We start from the raw sequence: 16,208 nt of genomic DNA, 5'->3' as shown, positions 1-16,208 counted from the left end.
AGGCTGGAGAAGACACGTCTGCTTTCAATTCTGGGTATTAGCTTCTTAGTACTAACAACTTAGTACTAATGACTCAGTACTAACAGAATGAAGATCTCTCTCTCCCCCTCTCTCTCTCTCTCTCTCCTCCTTCGTCCCTTCTTCCCTCCCTCTCATTCTCTCTATCCTCGGACCTCTAAAGCTTCCGGACAATCACAGAAGAAGCCAGTGACTTCTACTTTTGCTGATGCCTTGACGAAAACCACGATCTCCCACTGCCATCTGCCTGCTCAAGCCTTGGCTTCTCTCGCAGGAAATGCAGCGTCTTGGTCTATGGATATAATAACATGGATGAAAATCGACAGTGTAAGGAAGAATTTATATTCTCCAATATCCCTCTTTTCATCTCTAGCAGGCTGTAAATATATCAAAAGTTAAAGGCTACTTTGGGGGCACCTGGCTGGCTCAGTTGGAAGAACACGTGATTCTTCATCTCAGACTTGTGAGTTTGAGCCCCACATTGGGTGTAGAGCTTGCTTAAAAATAAAGTCTTAAAAAATATATTAGAGCCTAGTTTTGTTAAAAGAAATCACTTTCCCAGCTGTAATCTCCATGCAAGAGGGAAGCAGGGAAGCACATTTGAACAGGAGGCGCCATGAGCTCTGAGGAGAGGGGGTTTCTACCCCACCCCACCCCTAACTTCCCTTCCTGCTCCTTCCCTATGGTAAGTGCCTCTCCCCCGCCCTCCCTCCAAAAACCCAGTAAAACGTACATATCCAATCTATCAATGAATAAAAGAGACTTCTTAAAAACTCAAAACAATTTTAACAGGTGAATCATTCAACGGACAATAAAATTAAGAATTTTCAATAATTCAAACCTAGTGCCTTCAAAGAATGAAGGGTTTAACACAAACATGTTTCAGCAGCTTTACATTCATAATGCATGTCCATAAACTACACATTATAATTACATTTTTTTCTATAAATTCAACTAATAAATAAGCCTGAAAACACTAATATACACTGTATACACATGGCACATTTTTCTGCAATTCAGACTCAATATAAACTCAGACGGGACTCTCCCCATGATCTTTTCCTTAATGATGTATTATTACTATAACATAAGTCTGAAAAATAACTACCTTTTATGGAATTAGTTCAGTGAGCCAGCCACTAAACTAAGCACTAATTTAATTCTTATAATCAGCTGAGAGATGGTATTATTTCCTCATTTTACCAAAGAGGAATCTAAGATTTAGAGTTTAAAAAATTCCTCCCAAGTTATGGATAGCAGGTAGGAGAGCTGGGATTTGAACCCAAGCCTGTCTGATTCATGAGTCTCTAATAGTATATTCCTCTATGCTCCTAGGTTTGAAGACTGAAGAGTTGGCAAGTTACAAACATGAAGGATGTGCAGAATTCGAACAGACTGTTTTCCAAAGTGCCACGGGACAATTCTGCTGATTTAGAGCTAAATTTATTCCCAGAGTCATTCAGTCTCTTTGCCCAAAAGAAAGGAAGATAAAATCGAAGCATATGTTAGAATTTAAGCCAAGCTATTATCTGTCCTCTTCGTACATTCTGAAAAGCTTGTCCACCAAAAGCAGATGCTAGGAATGAAGAGGAAGAAAACCAAAAGAGAGGGGAAGAATTAAAATTAGGGAGCACGGAGACGGGGAAGAGCAAAATGAAAGGCGGGGAAAAAAAAGAAAGGTTAAAAGGAGAGAAATGGGAATGGAGTGGAGAAGAACACCCCAGATGTGCTGATCTGGGAAGTCCTTTGGAAAGTATGCCATGACCTCTGTGAGGAGGTCAAAGTGGGCTCGCCACAGGGTTTGCCAAAACCAAAGAAAGGGGAATGATTTTTCCTGACTTTTAACTGCAAAACCCAATTTCTTAAGGGATCCTTCATCTTTTAGCGAAACACTAGGAGTGTGGAAGATCCCTAAATGATACTTGTGCACTTTAAACACTTCAGGAAGGCATGGGCCCTCCCCTGAACCACACTGGGCTGGGGCAGGGTGGGGGGGGGGTGCATTGCCCAAGTAAGGCAGGTCATTTAAAAAGTCCGAGGTCAGGGCACTTGCAAGGCTAAGGGGAGAAAAGCTGGTGCTTCCTGTTTCCCAGTGGAGCCATTTCCTGAAAGTTCTACACCCATGATCAGTCTGCTGCAAAAAATAAGCATGTTCTGTCCTCACAGAGACATAACCCAAATGTCGGCCTTAAAAGATGGAAGAGAGATTGGAGAGCAGATTTTCACCTCACAAATGTATGGGGAAAAGTTTTGTATAACACGCTCCAAATGACAGAAAAGGAACACTTGAGCTAATCCCCTTTTTCCAATAAATTTGCAATCTGTCAAATTACCCACAACTCTTTCCACTGCATGTCTTTTCGTGGATATCTGAAACTTTTATTACAATTCTCTACTAAGAGGCCATGACAATATACTTTGAGTTCAATCTGAAGCAGGGAGGAGGGCAGTAAAAAAAAAAGTTCCTGTGAAAACCTACATTCTCTGATACTACTTGGTGAGGCTTACACTCCCATAAATGAGAATCAACAAAGCTCATTACTTACTTTCCAAAAGAGTTAAATGCTACGTTTTCCAAAGTCTCTTTTTTGTTTTATTAGGGGTTTTCTGATTCCAGAAAGTTAAAATAATATTCTTGGTCTCTCTGAAAATGTCACACGAAAATTTGTGCAAATATCTTTATCTATCTCTGGAGGGGGAAAAACAAAGCACTTTACACCAAGTTGAAAAAAAAATTCAAAAAGATTAAAATGCTAAGTTAACACACACACACACACAGAGTAAAACTAATGAAAGAAATATTAAGAAGTATGTTTACAACCTTAGAGAGGAGAAGCCTTCCTAAGTAAGAAGTAAAGCTTAGATGAAAAAGATGGGCACGTTTGCTTCTATAAAAAGGTAAATAAATCTTTTGTTTATCAATAGATGCTATTTTTTTTAATGTTTATGTATTATTCTTTGAGGGAGAGAGAGAATGAGCAGGGGAGGGGCAGAGAGAGAAAGAGAGGATCCCAAGCAGGTTCTGCGCTGTGAGCACAGAGCCTGATGCAAGGCTCAAACTCATGAACCGTGAGATCGTGACCTGAGCCAAAATCAGATGCTTAACTGACTGAGCCACCCAGGTGCCCCTACCAAAAGACACTCTTTAAAAAAGGTAAAGCCTACAAAAGCATTAGAGCAATCTATATAACCAATAAAAGATGAATGTATATAATGTATAAAGTAAGTCAGCAAATCAACCAGCAAAATAAACATTCCTTCTCATTGGTCACTGATGAAGATGTTTTACCTTGTTATTCATCACACTATCACTTTAACTGAATTGGCAAAAATATAAAAGATTGATAATATCTGATACAGATGAAAGTATAAACAAAGGATACCCTCACCTACTACTGGTGAGAGTATAGACTGACAAAGCATTTATGCAAGATAATCTATCAACATACAAAATATGCACAACTTTTCTCTCAGCAATCCACTCCAAGTATCAATCTTTATATGTAAGGCGTTATTTGAAATACTTTGCTGAAAACGTGGCATAAATATAAACTTTAAAACATAACAACATAAACATTAAAAGGAGACAATAGGGGCACCTGGATGGCTCAGTCGGTTAAGCGTCTGGTCTTGATTTCGGCTCCAGTCATGATCTCATGGTTCGTGAGATAGTGCCGTGTATCAGGCTCTGTGCTGACAGCGCAGAGCCTGCTTGGGATTCTCACTCTCTCCCTCTCTCTCTGCCCCTCCCGCTCTCTCCCTCACTCTCTCTCAAAATAAATAAACTTAAAAAAAAAAAAAAAGGAGAGAATAAGTCACAATTGGTCAGTAATAATAATCGTAACAATTACTACATGCCAGGAACTTTCCTGAGTGCAAATATACATACACTCAGGGTGTCTCACAACGACCCTATGAGGTGGGAGAGTGCCCCACAATTATTGCCCCATTCCAGATGGAGATACTGAGGCCAGGGAGGATGAGAAAGTTGTTTAAAGTCACACAGCTTACACCTGGCAGAGGCAGGTTTCAGACCCAAGGAACCTGGCAGCAGACTACTCAGAAAGACTCAAACAGAATGCATGAGATACCCAGGAACTGATACAGAAAGATCCGCAAGGCAAAATGCTACCTAAAAACAGTTGCAGCCTTGGTTTGGGATTAAAGTTTCTTTATTGCAACCTGATTATCTACCTACTAAGTGAAGCCACGGATTTCATTATTTACATAACATATGCATTCTGGATGGTTAAAGAAAGTTCTCCCTCGCAGTGGAAAGGGGAGTAAGAGAGGAGGGTCAAGTGCAATCCCACTTTTGGCTGCACATATTGCCAAACTGCTGGAAACTGTGAAAAACAAGAATGCATTCATGTGTTACTGTTATAATTTTTTAAAGCTATTTGTGTTAAAAAAAAAAAAAACAGTGGGGGTGCATATGGAAAACAGTTTGTCCTTCCAGATGTTTCTACAACTGAGCTTCTGGCTTGCGAACACATTTTTCCTTCTTTTAAAAAGTTGATCCAAATATCTGTTAGTCAACCTCCTCAACTTTACAGAATTGCTTTCAGTTCATAGAAAAGGCTTTAACCTTCACCTTCTCTAGCTTCAGTCCCACTATATGTTTATGACTATTTTTAAATAACCCAATTTGGGGCTGCTGTTGAAAGACCTTTAGAAGATCATGTACAAGAGGAAAGCCGGGGCGCCTGGGTGGCTCAGTCAGTTGAGTGCCCGACTTGGGCTCAGGTCATGATCTCACAGTTTGTGGGTTCAAGCCTCACATTGGGCTCTGTGCTGACTGCTTGCTCAGAGCCTGGCGCCTGCTTCAGATTCTGTGTCTCCTTCTCTTTCTGCCCCTCCCCCACTCACGCTTTGTCTCACTCTGTTTCTCAAAAATAAGTAAATGTAAAAAAAAAAAAAAAAAAAGAGGAAAGCCAAGCCATGGACCTTGAAGCTGAAGTGAAGAGAGGCCAGCACTGCACTCGCACGGAGTGCAGCGTTTTGGTCAACTGCGAACTGGAAAAGATCTGCAGCTCACATAGTAGGAATGAGGGCACATCAGCGGTTTACGTGCAAGGACAGGAGTCTGCAGACAAAATCTGCAGGCTGTCAACACGGAAGGAGAGAAAGGGCTTCCTCTTCCATTTCCTCCCGTGGGATCTCTTCGGCTCACTTGGATATATTTACTCTAGAAGGAGGAAGTACTGGTACTCAGGAAATAAATAGCTGTGTGGATTCCCTTCAGAAAATGCGAGGAACACAAAGTTGATGGTCACGACTCCCCCGCCAGGGTGGCAAATGCCACGTCCCCTCCACCCTTCTGGCTCTCTCCTATTTTTTCCAGGCCTGCGCACCATCCATGCCACCAGGCCGGGCATCCAAAGTGGATGCTCTTGGAAAGCCTGGCAGCCCTTGTGCCCCCTGATGCTTGCATTTCCCCGTCCTGCACACTTTCCACATCTTCAGTGAAGAAAGGGAGCCAGGAAGCAATGTGAGAACTGAGCACGAGACCTGGTTACAACACGCTCTGGGTAAGAGCACCCGGAGGCCTGGTTGCCTGTTCTTTGGCAACACGGGGGCTCTGGAAAAGTCCTGGAGCCCTGTTTCAGTGGAAACTGAAATTAAAATAAGTCAGAGGATCCTCAAGAAAAAAGGGATAAAATCATGCATCTATGTGTAAGGGTATGGATACAGACATAGACGTAGATCCATGTTAAGCGCATGTATAAATAATCCCTATGCAGATGACCAAGCACTCACAGAGACCTTTATTCAGGGCTTCTGTGAATATGCGAACCAGTTATTCAACCAAAAAGCAATCGGATGGTGTAAAGACATAAAAATGAGCACAGAAAAACACACTGGGGTAAATTCTACTTCCTGACATTTTTATTGACAAAGGGCCAGTAGTCTATTGAACACTGGCAATAAGAAGCTTCAAATATATTCAGCATTAACGAAAGATAAATCCTAGGTTAGTGCCAAGACCGGAGCCACTCACTGTGAGGCCCTTCTGCCAGCTTCAAAGCTAGACAAAGACACATATTCTAAGGCCATACATTCAAAAGCAGAGAGGCAGAAATTGAAGAAGCTCGTGTGCAAAATGGAAAGCCATAGTGAAGCCTCCACACTTAAACAACAATAATTGTTTAACACAGAGTGTGAAGGGGCACCTGGGTGGCTCAGTCAATTAAGCGTCTGACTCTTGATTTCGGCTCAGGTCTTGATCTCACAGTTCGTGAGTTTGAGCCCCACATAGGGCTCTGTCCTGACAGCAGGTAATCTGCTTGGGATTGTCTCTGCCTCTCTCTCTGCTCCTCCCCTGCTCACTCTCTTGCTCTCTCTCTCAAAATAAATAAACTTAAATAAAACAGTGTGTGAAAACCCACAAATCCTAAGAGAAAACTTAGCAAAGTAACCTCCTGTTTGGGGCCATTACTTATCTGGAACCATCAAGTAAAGGAGGGGGTGGGGAGGGAGGGACTTTGACCCCTTAAAAACTCAGAAAAGCTCTGAAATTTCTCTTTAACCATTCACATATGAGCGATCCTCCAAATATTAACTGTTTTCCAAATACTAAACTAAAGTGAATGAAGTTAACAATTCTCTGTGATCATTCATTCAGTCAATTAATACTTATTGAGTGCCAATCTGGATGATGGACAAGACCACTACAAGCCGTGTAGAGCTCACAGTTAGGACTCCATGGGCAAGACAGCCCCCATCAGCCTTTGGTTGCAGTGAATGGACAGAACAGAGAATTAACCCTAGGAAGCTTCCAAGTCACATAAACCCACCTCCGGAGAACATGCCACCACTCACTGGTTATATTCTAAAATCTAGATTGAACTCCTAGGTTTGTTATTTAGAGATCACCTTCCCGTGGAAGCAATGCCATCAATAACACTTGGGTCCTCAGGTCAATCCAGAGCTTGGGTTTCCCTGTATTCTGCTGCATTGTGATTTAAAGAGGTTTCTGGTTACCCCAGGCCCTTCCAATCAACAGGCTTAAAGTATGGTTTATGATCCTGAGGCTGCTACTGTGATTGGAACGGTCGACACTGGAGCCTGAAGTCTGCGATGCCGGGATGGGCAAGAGGCCGTAAATGCCTGGTGGGTGGGCGGGCTGCCACCCTGCTCTCTCAATCTGTCTCCAGGACGAGGGAATGGGAACGGAGGTAGAATCCCCCGAAGGTGCTTATGAGGGCAAGAATTACATTTGGAATAGCTCATTTGCACATCACACAGAACGAAGGCATTGGTTCTGGCCAAGGCTATGCACATTTCACATCATCGTTACTGAGGAATCACCACTCACACGTTTCCTGGTTATTTCAGGAGGTATGATTGTGGTTTTCCATTCTTCCCTTTTTAAGGCACACGATTTTTCAGCAGTGATCCCAGCACTCATAGCATTTAAAGTACATTAACTTCTATTAATGTTTAAATACCACTTTTCATGCAGCTTCATTGGCCCTCATCTTCCCTTCTAGACCCCCCAAAATTATCAACTCAGAATCTGACTAGTAAAACAATAACTTCAGCTCAGGCCCTTTGTGTTCAAACCATGGCACGGATAGATGTGAGGTTAAAAATAGAAAAAGAAGCTATTCTAAATAAGACCATGAGTCTCCAAGACACTTTTCTTTAAAACAATTTTATTTATGTTTGGAAATAAGAGAGTGAAACATACGACATCGCAGCTACTGCCTGAAGGAAGTCATTTACTGGCTCTGGGACAAGGTTCAGCAAGATCTTTCTTACAATTCATTAAGGATACCCTTAGGTTATACATGTTCGGGAAATGTAGGTGCTTTCGCAGTAATCATCCCGAATTATCCAAATAAAAATACTGTTTCAGTCTTTGTTCTGGAGTCTCTATATGAAATATAATCTTCTCTGAAACAAATGTCTACCCTTTACTCTCCTCCATCACTGCACCTCAGAGTATGTGAACGTTTACAGATCATTGTGTCAGTTGTTTTCCTTCACACAGAGCTGGGATGGGGTGCCTCCTGAATACCGTCCCTAGGGTTTCCAAAGCTTTTGTGCGGCTCCCTGTAGAACCTAGACAAATTTTCTCTCTGAAGAGCCCATGAGATGAAAGATCTCAAACTAAAACCTCAAGATGTGGGAAGTATGGTGCTCGTATCTGACTCTCTCCAGTAAAATCCCTGCTTGGAGACATCCACTCCAAATGCCTCTAAGGAAACAGAGCACCTGATCAGAATGAGGAAAACAAAATGCCACAGTGGCTGGCTGAAATGCAGAGAACAGCAGCCTAGCCTGGACCTAGGTGCCAACTGAACACAGGGACCCAGAAAGGTCTGCAAAGCAATGCCCCTCCCCCATCTTGTCCCACAGAAGGTGCTAGCCCACGTTGATCTCATAGAACGGTGATTCCCCAGGAATGCTTGTGCCACAGCAGTACCGGCATCCCATGGAAACTGTTAGAAATGCCAGGTTTCAGGCCCACCTCAGACCTATTAAATCAGAAACTCTCGGGGTGGCCCAGAAATCTGTGTTTTCACAAGCCTTCTAGGACTTGTGGATACAAAGTCAAGTGTGTAGGAGCACCTGGGTGGCTCAGTTGGTTAAGCGCCTGACTCTTGATCTCAGCTCAGGTCATGATCTCCGGGTTCCTGAGTTCAGGATTCTCTCTCTCCCTGCACCCACCGGTGCTCGTGCCTGTGAGTGCACGTCCTCTCTCTCTCTCTCTCTCTCAAAATAAATAATTTTTTTTAAACCACAAATATTTAAAAAAAGTCAAATTTGTAAACCACCATTACAGGACTAATTAAAATCACCATAGTATGGTCTCTCTTCCAGGCCTTATTTATAATTGGAGAATGAGAGATCTTTTCCTCCTCCAAAAGAAATGTCAAGAAATCAGCAGGTCAAGGAATGTCACAAGGAGATTTGGGGGCTTTTCAAGGCCCAATTTACCACCACTCCTCCCTGTTCATTTCAGCTTTAGGGATTTTGATCAGGGACACCAACAGAGGGAGAGGACAGAACGTCAGAAATGGATCCACTCCACCCCAGAGCCAGGTATATGCTGGATGGCCTGCTGCTACAGAAACATCACTTCCAAATAAGCAAGGAACACGAATAGTAATTGTAATGAACCATACAGATCAAGAAAACCCGCCACATTGTCTCCAACAAAACTAAGCCACCACTAAACCTTCACAGCTTTCCCAAGCTAGTGGCCATTTATGAGAGACCACACAAAATTCAACAATAACATGTTAGTCCATACATAAGTTTAAACTTCAGAGCAAATGCTTTTCAATCACTAAAACTCTTGGCTACTTGTAGAAAAAGAACATTTTAACAAATTTTTCCCCTAAAATGAATTTTCAATCCTCTGATAGAGACCCATGGTCTATTCTTCGGCAACACAGCCACGGATTTTTTAATCGAGCGCTAGGAATCTTTCCATTAAAAAAAAAAAAAAAAAAAAAACCTCATTCACAAAGCTTCAGAGTACAGCCACAGGTTGTTCGGATTTTGCTTCCCAACACAGTTCAAATCTCAGAAGATGAGACTTTATAAAAGCAGCAGCGACAACAAAAAGCATTCCACAGAAGGTCTAGAAGTCAACTGTAGAGCAGGAAGGACCTTTCTGCACAAAATACGTGTCCGTAACTGGCCTACGGCCACCAAGCCTCGCCTGTCTTTCTGAAGCCAAAGGAAAACTCAGGCACTATTGGCCTATATCATTATTAGTCACTTGATACTCAGGAAACCAGTTCTGTGTCTTCTGGGACAACTGTCCTCATTGGAAAGTGGGTACTGCTGGGTAATCAACATTATTTTGCTCTGCCTTGATTTGTAGTATCATATCCTCGTTGCTATTTTTTCAGCCTTAAAACCTAGTCATCGTAAATCTAGCTGCTTCTATCTTTAGTGGTAATTAGCATTAGTCATAAGCCAAAAAATGATTCCACATAAGAAATAAAATAAACACAACCCTTCTTACCTTTCATGCCAAACTTGGAGTGTCTTGCCAACTTCAGCAGAAACAGCATCACCAGCAGACAAAATCCCACCACAGACGCAATGACCACCACAGCATAGACCTAGAGGAAAGGAAGGGAGGGCTGTTATGACCTTGCTCATTGGTTCCTTACGTCCAGATGATGGTGATAATGACGATGACAAGTTCATATTTGCTACTTGTCCTGCCAGGAACCTTGTGTCTATCAACTCCCTTATTCCTCAACAACCCTACAATGGAATATGTAGGTCTTATTACTATCCTTACTTTACAAATGAGAAAATATAAGTTAAAGCTTATAAAAATATCAGTGTAATTGATATTATGGAGACATAGAGATACATTACTCTCTCCCCATCTGCCTATCCTCCTATCTGCCTTACCTGAAGAGAGAAGAGAAAGTATATGAAATTTGAATGACAAACTACTGTTATTTCTGAAGCGATGAAAGATACAGTGGGGTTCATTTTGTTATGCCCTCTACCATTGTGCATGTCAGAAAGTTGTCCGTAACAAACAGATTTTTTTTTTCTAAGTTGGCTGTTGTGGCTCTTAGAAACCAGAGTCCCCTGGAGCTGTGACTAGGCCCAGAAGGGAGCAGGAGGGGCCCCTGCCGGTGAGTTTATTTGTGAAAGCTCATTAAGTTGCAGACTTATGATCTGTACACATTTGTGCATGTACGATAGAGGTCAATACAAAGTTTTTTTAAGCCTAAAAACGTAATTCTAACATGTAGATTATACAAGTAGAGAGAGTAGTTGCAGATCTACGTGAATCCTGCCACCACCCTAAGCGAGATCACAGAGGCACAAGTGTGTAATGTTAATGAAGTACATATTAACATTTGAGGAACCAAGATAGAAGCAGGATGATGCATCTCCTTCCATTCCTGCTGCTCATCCCAAGGTCCTGCTCCCAAAAAACGTGTGACTTTCTAAACCAGGAAGTGGCCAATTTTGGCTGTAAAGGGTCAGACAGTAAATGCTTTAGGCTTTGGGGGCCATAGAGTTTCTTTTGCAACCTTTCAACTGTGCTGGTATCCAGTGAAAGCACCCATAGACAACATGTAAGCAAATGGGCATGCCTGGGTGCCAATAAAACTTTATTTACAAAAACATATGACTGTAGTTTACAGACTCCTTTTCTAACCTGTCTTGGGGGTCCACACTTAACTAAATGCTTAAGCTTCTTTGTTGCATTTAATCTGCATAATAATCCTTAAGAAAGATACTATTATCTCCATCAGTGGTAATCACTGATGCTGTTTACCGAACATTTCTGTTTCTCCCTGTGTTTCTCTTTGTAGGATTCACTGCCTGGCTTCCTCGTGGTAAGGTGGGTACACGTGACCAGTTCTGGCCAATGAGGTAAGACTTGCATCCCTGACAGTGGAGGATTCCACTGCTACTGTGAGATCTTAGACTGAGGCAGTGCTTCTCAACCAGGGATAATGTTGCGCCCAGGGGACATCTGTCGATTTGGGATCATCACAAGTGGGGGAGGGTGCTGCTAGCATCTAGTGGGTCAAGACCAGGGATGCTGCTAAACATCCCATAATGCCTAACAGCCCCCACAACAAAGAGCCATAATAATAATGGCATAATGCCAAGGCCAACAACCCTGCTCTCACTGCTTCTTTCTCTGGGCCTTCATAAATGCTAACTTTCCAAAAGTAGCTTCCTGTCCACCTAGTCTTAGAATGAGGACAAGGCTGACAGAACTCCCAGTGAATACACACAATGAAGCAAGAAAAGAACGTTTGCTGTCTGAAGCCACCAAGATTTGGGGATTTTTGTTACTGCACAGCTTATGCTGACTGATGTACCCACCTCAGAGTGAGAGGCAGTACAGAGTAGAGATTAGGAATAGGAGTTCCTCGTGAGTTTGAAATTTAGATTCACCACTTATTAGGTGCTTGGCCTCAGGATTACTTAATCTCTAAGCATCTCATGCTCTTCTTGTGTGAAACAGGGAATATAATCACTCTACCTAGCAGGTTCTTTAAATCCGTAGTGAGTTAATGCAGATAACGGGTTTGGAACAGAGTCCACCACAATAGATAAGAAACTGATTTGGTTATGATGATGATAAAACAGGTTTATAAAAAATTAAATACGCCACCCAAGATCACATCTTCCAAGCTTGGGATTCGAATTGAAGTCTGTCCAAGTATAAAACCTGTGATTTATCCATGATTTACTCTTTATACTATTTCTCCAAAACACATGGCTGAGAGGGAAGGCAGGATAATCAAAACACATGGCTAATCCTCCCACGACACCTTCTCTGATGTCAGATGGGGACAGCGTTAAAGAAGGCACAGGAAAGGGCACGTGCCAAGGCCTTGGCCAGAATGGAACAAAGGTGTGAGCATTCTCTCCTCTGGCACTGCGGTTGTAAGTGGCTCTCCCACAGAACACCTCTGTGAGTGTCTGCATGCAGACTTAACTCTGTCTCTGCAGCCTACATACAAACAGAACGGCTGTGATTCCTAAAAGCTTAATTATGGATCAACGTGCTCTAACTAAGACTATTTCCCTCAAACGTACCTAATGATTTGGGGTGTTTTTTACATGTTCATTTTATTTTTGAGAGAGCACGAGCTGGGGAGGGGCAGAGAGAGAGGGAACAGGGTATCCAAAGATGGGCTCCCGCTGCTGACGGCAGCGAGCCCATCAAGGGGCTCAAACTCAGGAACTGTGAGATCACGGCCTGAGCCAAAGTCAGATGCTCAACCAACTGAGCCACCTGGCGCCCCCGGGGTGGGTTTTTCATCTTTATTTCTAACTATCATTTTCATGGGAAAGAGCTCATAGTATTATAGCTCTAAGTTTCTCTATCTTATTATTAAATTTCAAACTTCTACAGCTAGAAGGGGAATAACTGCAAAAACAAGTTCAAATCCTATTTTAAAGATAAGGAAATGGGGATGGACAGATGTTAGGGGACTTGCCCTAAGCCCCCCCCCCCAAGCTCTCTGGGGGACCAGAGACAGTCTCTGACCCACTTTGGAAAGTACTTGACTGTCATGCAGAAGACTTGGCCCCTATGTTCATAGGGCACTTTGCCTTTACCAGCTACAAGAGGTAACAGATGCTTCGCTTCCGCAAACCTCCATTTCATTTGTACGTGGGGATAATAGTACCTGCCCTGACTCCTCTATTTTGTTACAGAGTGTTTAAGTCAACCTGGAAAATGGGAATGGGTTCTACTGCTGGGAATCAGTTAGTGATCTACTAGCAACTATTTAAACCTACTGAAGCAACTCTAAATGCAAAGACTCCTTTAATAAACAAAGGATCCCATGACAATGAGAAGAATTGTTTTCCCAACAATGAATTGTTTGATGAAGTTTCATGTACCATGCATATGTTGGGATGTGGGTGGTCTTTATGTGGGAGACAAGTAGGGGTAAATGTATTTGTTTGTTTAGTTGGCTGGTTAGTTGTTTGGTTGGCTGGCTGGTTTGCGGGCTGGTTGGTCGGTTGGTTGTTTGGTTGGTTAGTTGATTGGTTGGTTGATTGGTTGGTTAGCTGCTTTTTATCTGAGGGTATCTCTCAGCGTAAAACAAGGGGTCATTCCACTCAAAAAATCCAGCAAGGTGCATGAGGAGCACTTGTTGCACCAGAAAGGAGAGTGTCTGAGGCTGTCTTCCAAATGCTCTAACACCTTTAACTTTTCTATCAGTTCCCTGACTCTGAAACTCTCCTAATCTAACAATCCTCCCTGTGATCAGGGACTGTTCATGTATCAAATACCGGATCAACATTTAATTTTTACATTTTCTTTAAAGTCTATAAAGCATTTTCTTGCACCTCTCACACAGATTTCCAGGGACCTCAGGTGGACCTGTAATGTACCAACTTTCAACAAAGATGACTTTCACTGATTTTGCCTTCCAGCGGCCCTACTGTGGACAGTTCAGCCATCACTGAGATATGCCAAATAGGGGCTTAAATTTCTCATTTTCGTCTCAAAAGAGAAAACTGAAGTTGACACGTAATTTTTGGTAACTGGGATACAGACATACCTGTGGGGCTAACACACACTCCTTGGATTCCTTATGTACACAAACAACTTTCTCAAACCACGAAACATTAAGTGGTTTGGTATGAGAATAAACTGAAGCGATTGCACAAGGCAGGAAGCAGAAAACATTCTGCAGCTGATTTATTTTTCCTTGCTATTTCAATGCATTGCATATCGTCATCTCTGGAAATGTGTGTGTGTGTGTGTGTGTGTGTGTGTCTCCACGTACTTACTAGATATGCATATTTTGAGTCACAGCTGAGATACATCTGTTACGAGCCTCCAGCTCCCACCACCAGGGCCCTGGTCTAAACATACATCACATCTCTTTATTACCACTCCAGACCCTCACTAATCACACTGCCTCCAATCTCACGGTTCTGCAACCCATTCCACAGCGTTTGCCATTACTCTGATCAGTCTACAATTTTTACTATCTCCTAGGTGCCAGATACTATTCGAGGGACGAGGGACACAGCTGTGAAAAACACTGACCAGGTTGCCTGGACTTAGAAAGTCACTAGAGAATCTAGGGAAGGGAAAAAAGACATTAAACAAGTAAACAATAAACAAGGGAATTAAAGACAATGACAACTGCTCAGAAGAAAATGGAACGTGGCAGCGGCTGCCTAGTAGCTAAAGCCATGGGATGACTGTGGGGAAGTGTGTGTCTTAGAGAGGGAACAGCGAATGTAAAGGGTGTGAGGCAAGAGTAAGCCTGGATGGAGCATGTGGAAGATCATTAAGACAGGTGGTAAAAACAAGGGCAGGATGGAAGGTGAAGACAGAGACACAGACACAGACAAGATATGCAGGGCCTCTTTTCTTTCACTTGCATTAGGAAGGCTCTGAGAATGACAATAAAAGTGACCTGATGTGTGCTCTTCACAGGTCACTCAGGCTGCTGTATGGAGAAAGGGCGGGAGATCACAAGATGGGAGAGGAGGGACGGGTAAAGGCCACGAAGGTCATCCAGGAACAAGCAACCACGGTAAACTTCCTCCTTGAAGGGCCAGATACTAAATATGTCCCACTTTGCAGACCACACAGTCTTTGCTGCGGCTACTCTAGCCGTCACTCTAGCACAAAAGTAGCCACAGACAATATGTAAATGGGCATGACTGTGTTCCAATAAAACTTTATTTATGGACATTGACATATGAGTTTCAGACAATGTTCATGTGTCACGAAATATCATTCATTTGTTTTCAAACCACTTAAAAACGTAAAAGCTCTTCTTAGCCTGCCGATGGTACAAAAGCAGGTCGGGAGCTGGACTTGGCCCACAGGCCATAATTTGCCAACCCCAACGGGGTTGGCCTGGGCCTGTGGCAGTGGAGGTGGGAGATACAAATGGTTCTGGAGTTTATAAGGAGGCGGAGCTCACGGCACAAGGGACTGGGTGCTCGTGACAAGTGAGGAGAAAAATGAAGGAAGCTGCTGGCGTTGGGTCTCAGCAGCTGACAGATCAACCCCACAGGAGCCCCGGGGCTCACGCGCGCCCCCTTCAGGCTCCTCCCTGCATAGTCAATCTAATCCCCTGGCTCTGTGTTTTAAAACCACATGACCTGGCACAGCCTCCACTCCAACCTTGCCCCTGACAGCCACCTTTATGCTTCACACACCTTACCTTCCGGTCAAAACCATTTTCCGGGCTGTGAGCTCTTGTTCACACACCCAAAATGCCCTTTCCCTTTGGTTCCTGTCGGTCTACATGCCCGCCATCCTGCACAGCTGGAAAATGCCACCTACCCCACAAAGACACCTCTGGCTCGCCCAGCGGGAAGGAGCCCAGTGCCCGCCCCTCTATTTCCATTGCTCGCATCCCATTGCTGCTCTACCTGAATTGTAGGTGCTGGTATTTCATTCACATCTCAGGGCTCCGACTGAAGTATAAACTCCAGAAGCACAGACCTGATATTCACTCACATTTTTATATCTGCTCACTGCCAGTCGCTTCCAGAACCTACTAGAGTCCTTAAATTTAGTGGGCAATGAGACTTTTATTAAAATACTGGATAAGACAGGTGCGACGGTGTGGGAGACAGGAATAATTACACATGTCCCTAAATGAGACACTGCCCAGTTCACTAGAAAGTGATAATCTTTTAAAGGACAGACATTTAAAATAAGAACCACGAGTAACCATAGTGGCACA

At 43.1% G+C, this 16,208-nt stretch overlaps 1 protein-coding gene across 4 annotated transcripts in view; it reads right to left on the bottom strand.

The window, feature by feature from the left end:
- Positions 1-16,208, bottom strand: part of NTRK2 (neurotrophic receptor tyrosine kinase 2) — a 338,909-nt gene that overhangs the window by 255,537 nt on the left and 67,164 nt on the right. For all 4 annotated transcript variants that reach the window (XM_086685110.1, XM_086685109.1, XM_086685111.1 and 1 more), the window contains exon 11: positions 10,004-10,103. In XM_086685110.1, the coding sequence (XP_086541236.1) occupies positions 10,004-10,103 (100 nt within the window). The remainder of the gene's footprint in view (positions 1-10,003; positions 10,104-16,208) is intronic.

The sequence above is a fragment of the Puma concolor genome, chromosome D4 (assembly GCF_028749965.1).
Source record: "Puma concolor isolate L17-30 chromosome D4, mPumCon1.1.hap2, whole genome shotgun sequence".
NCBI lineage: Eukaryota > Metazoa > Chordata > Mammalia > Carnivora > Felidae > Puma > Puma concolor.
Note: the sequence above shows the minus strand (reverse complement) of the source record. Positions and strands in the feature narration are given on the sequence as shown.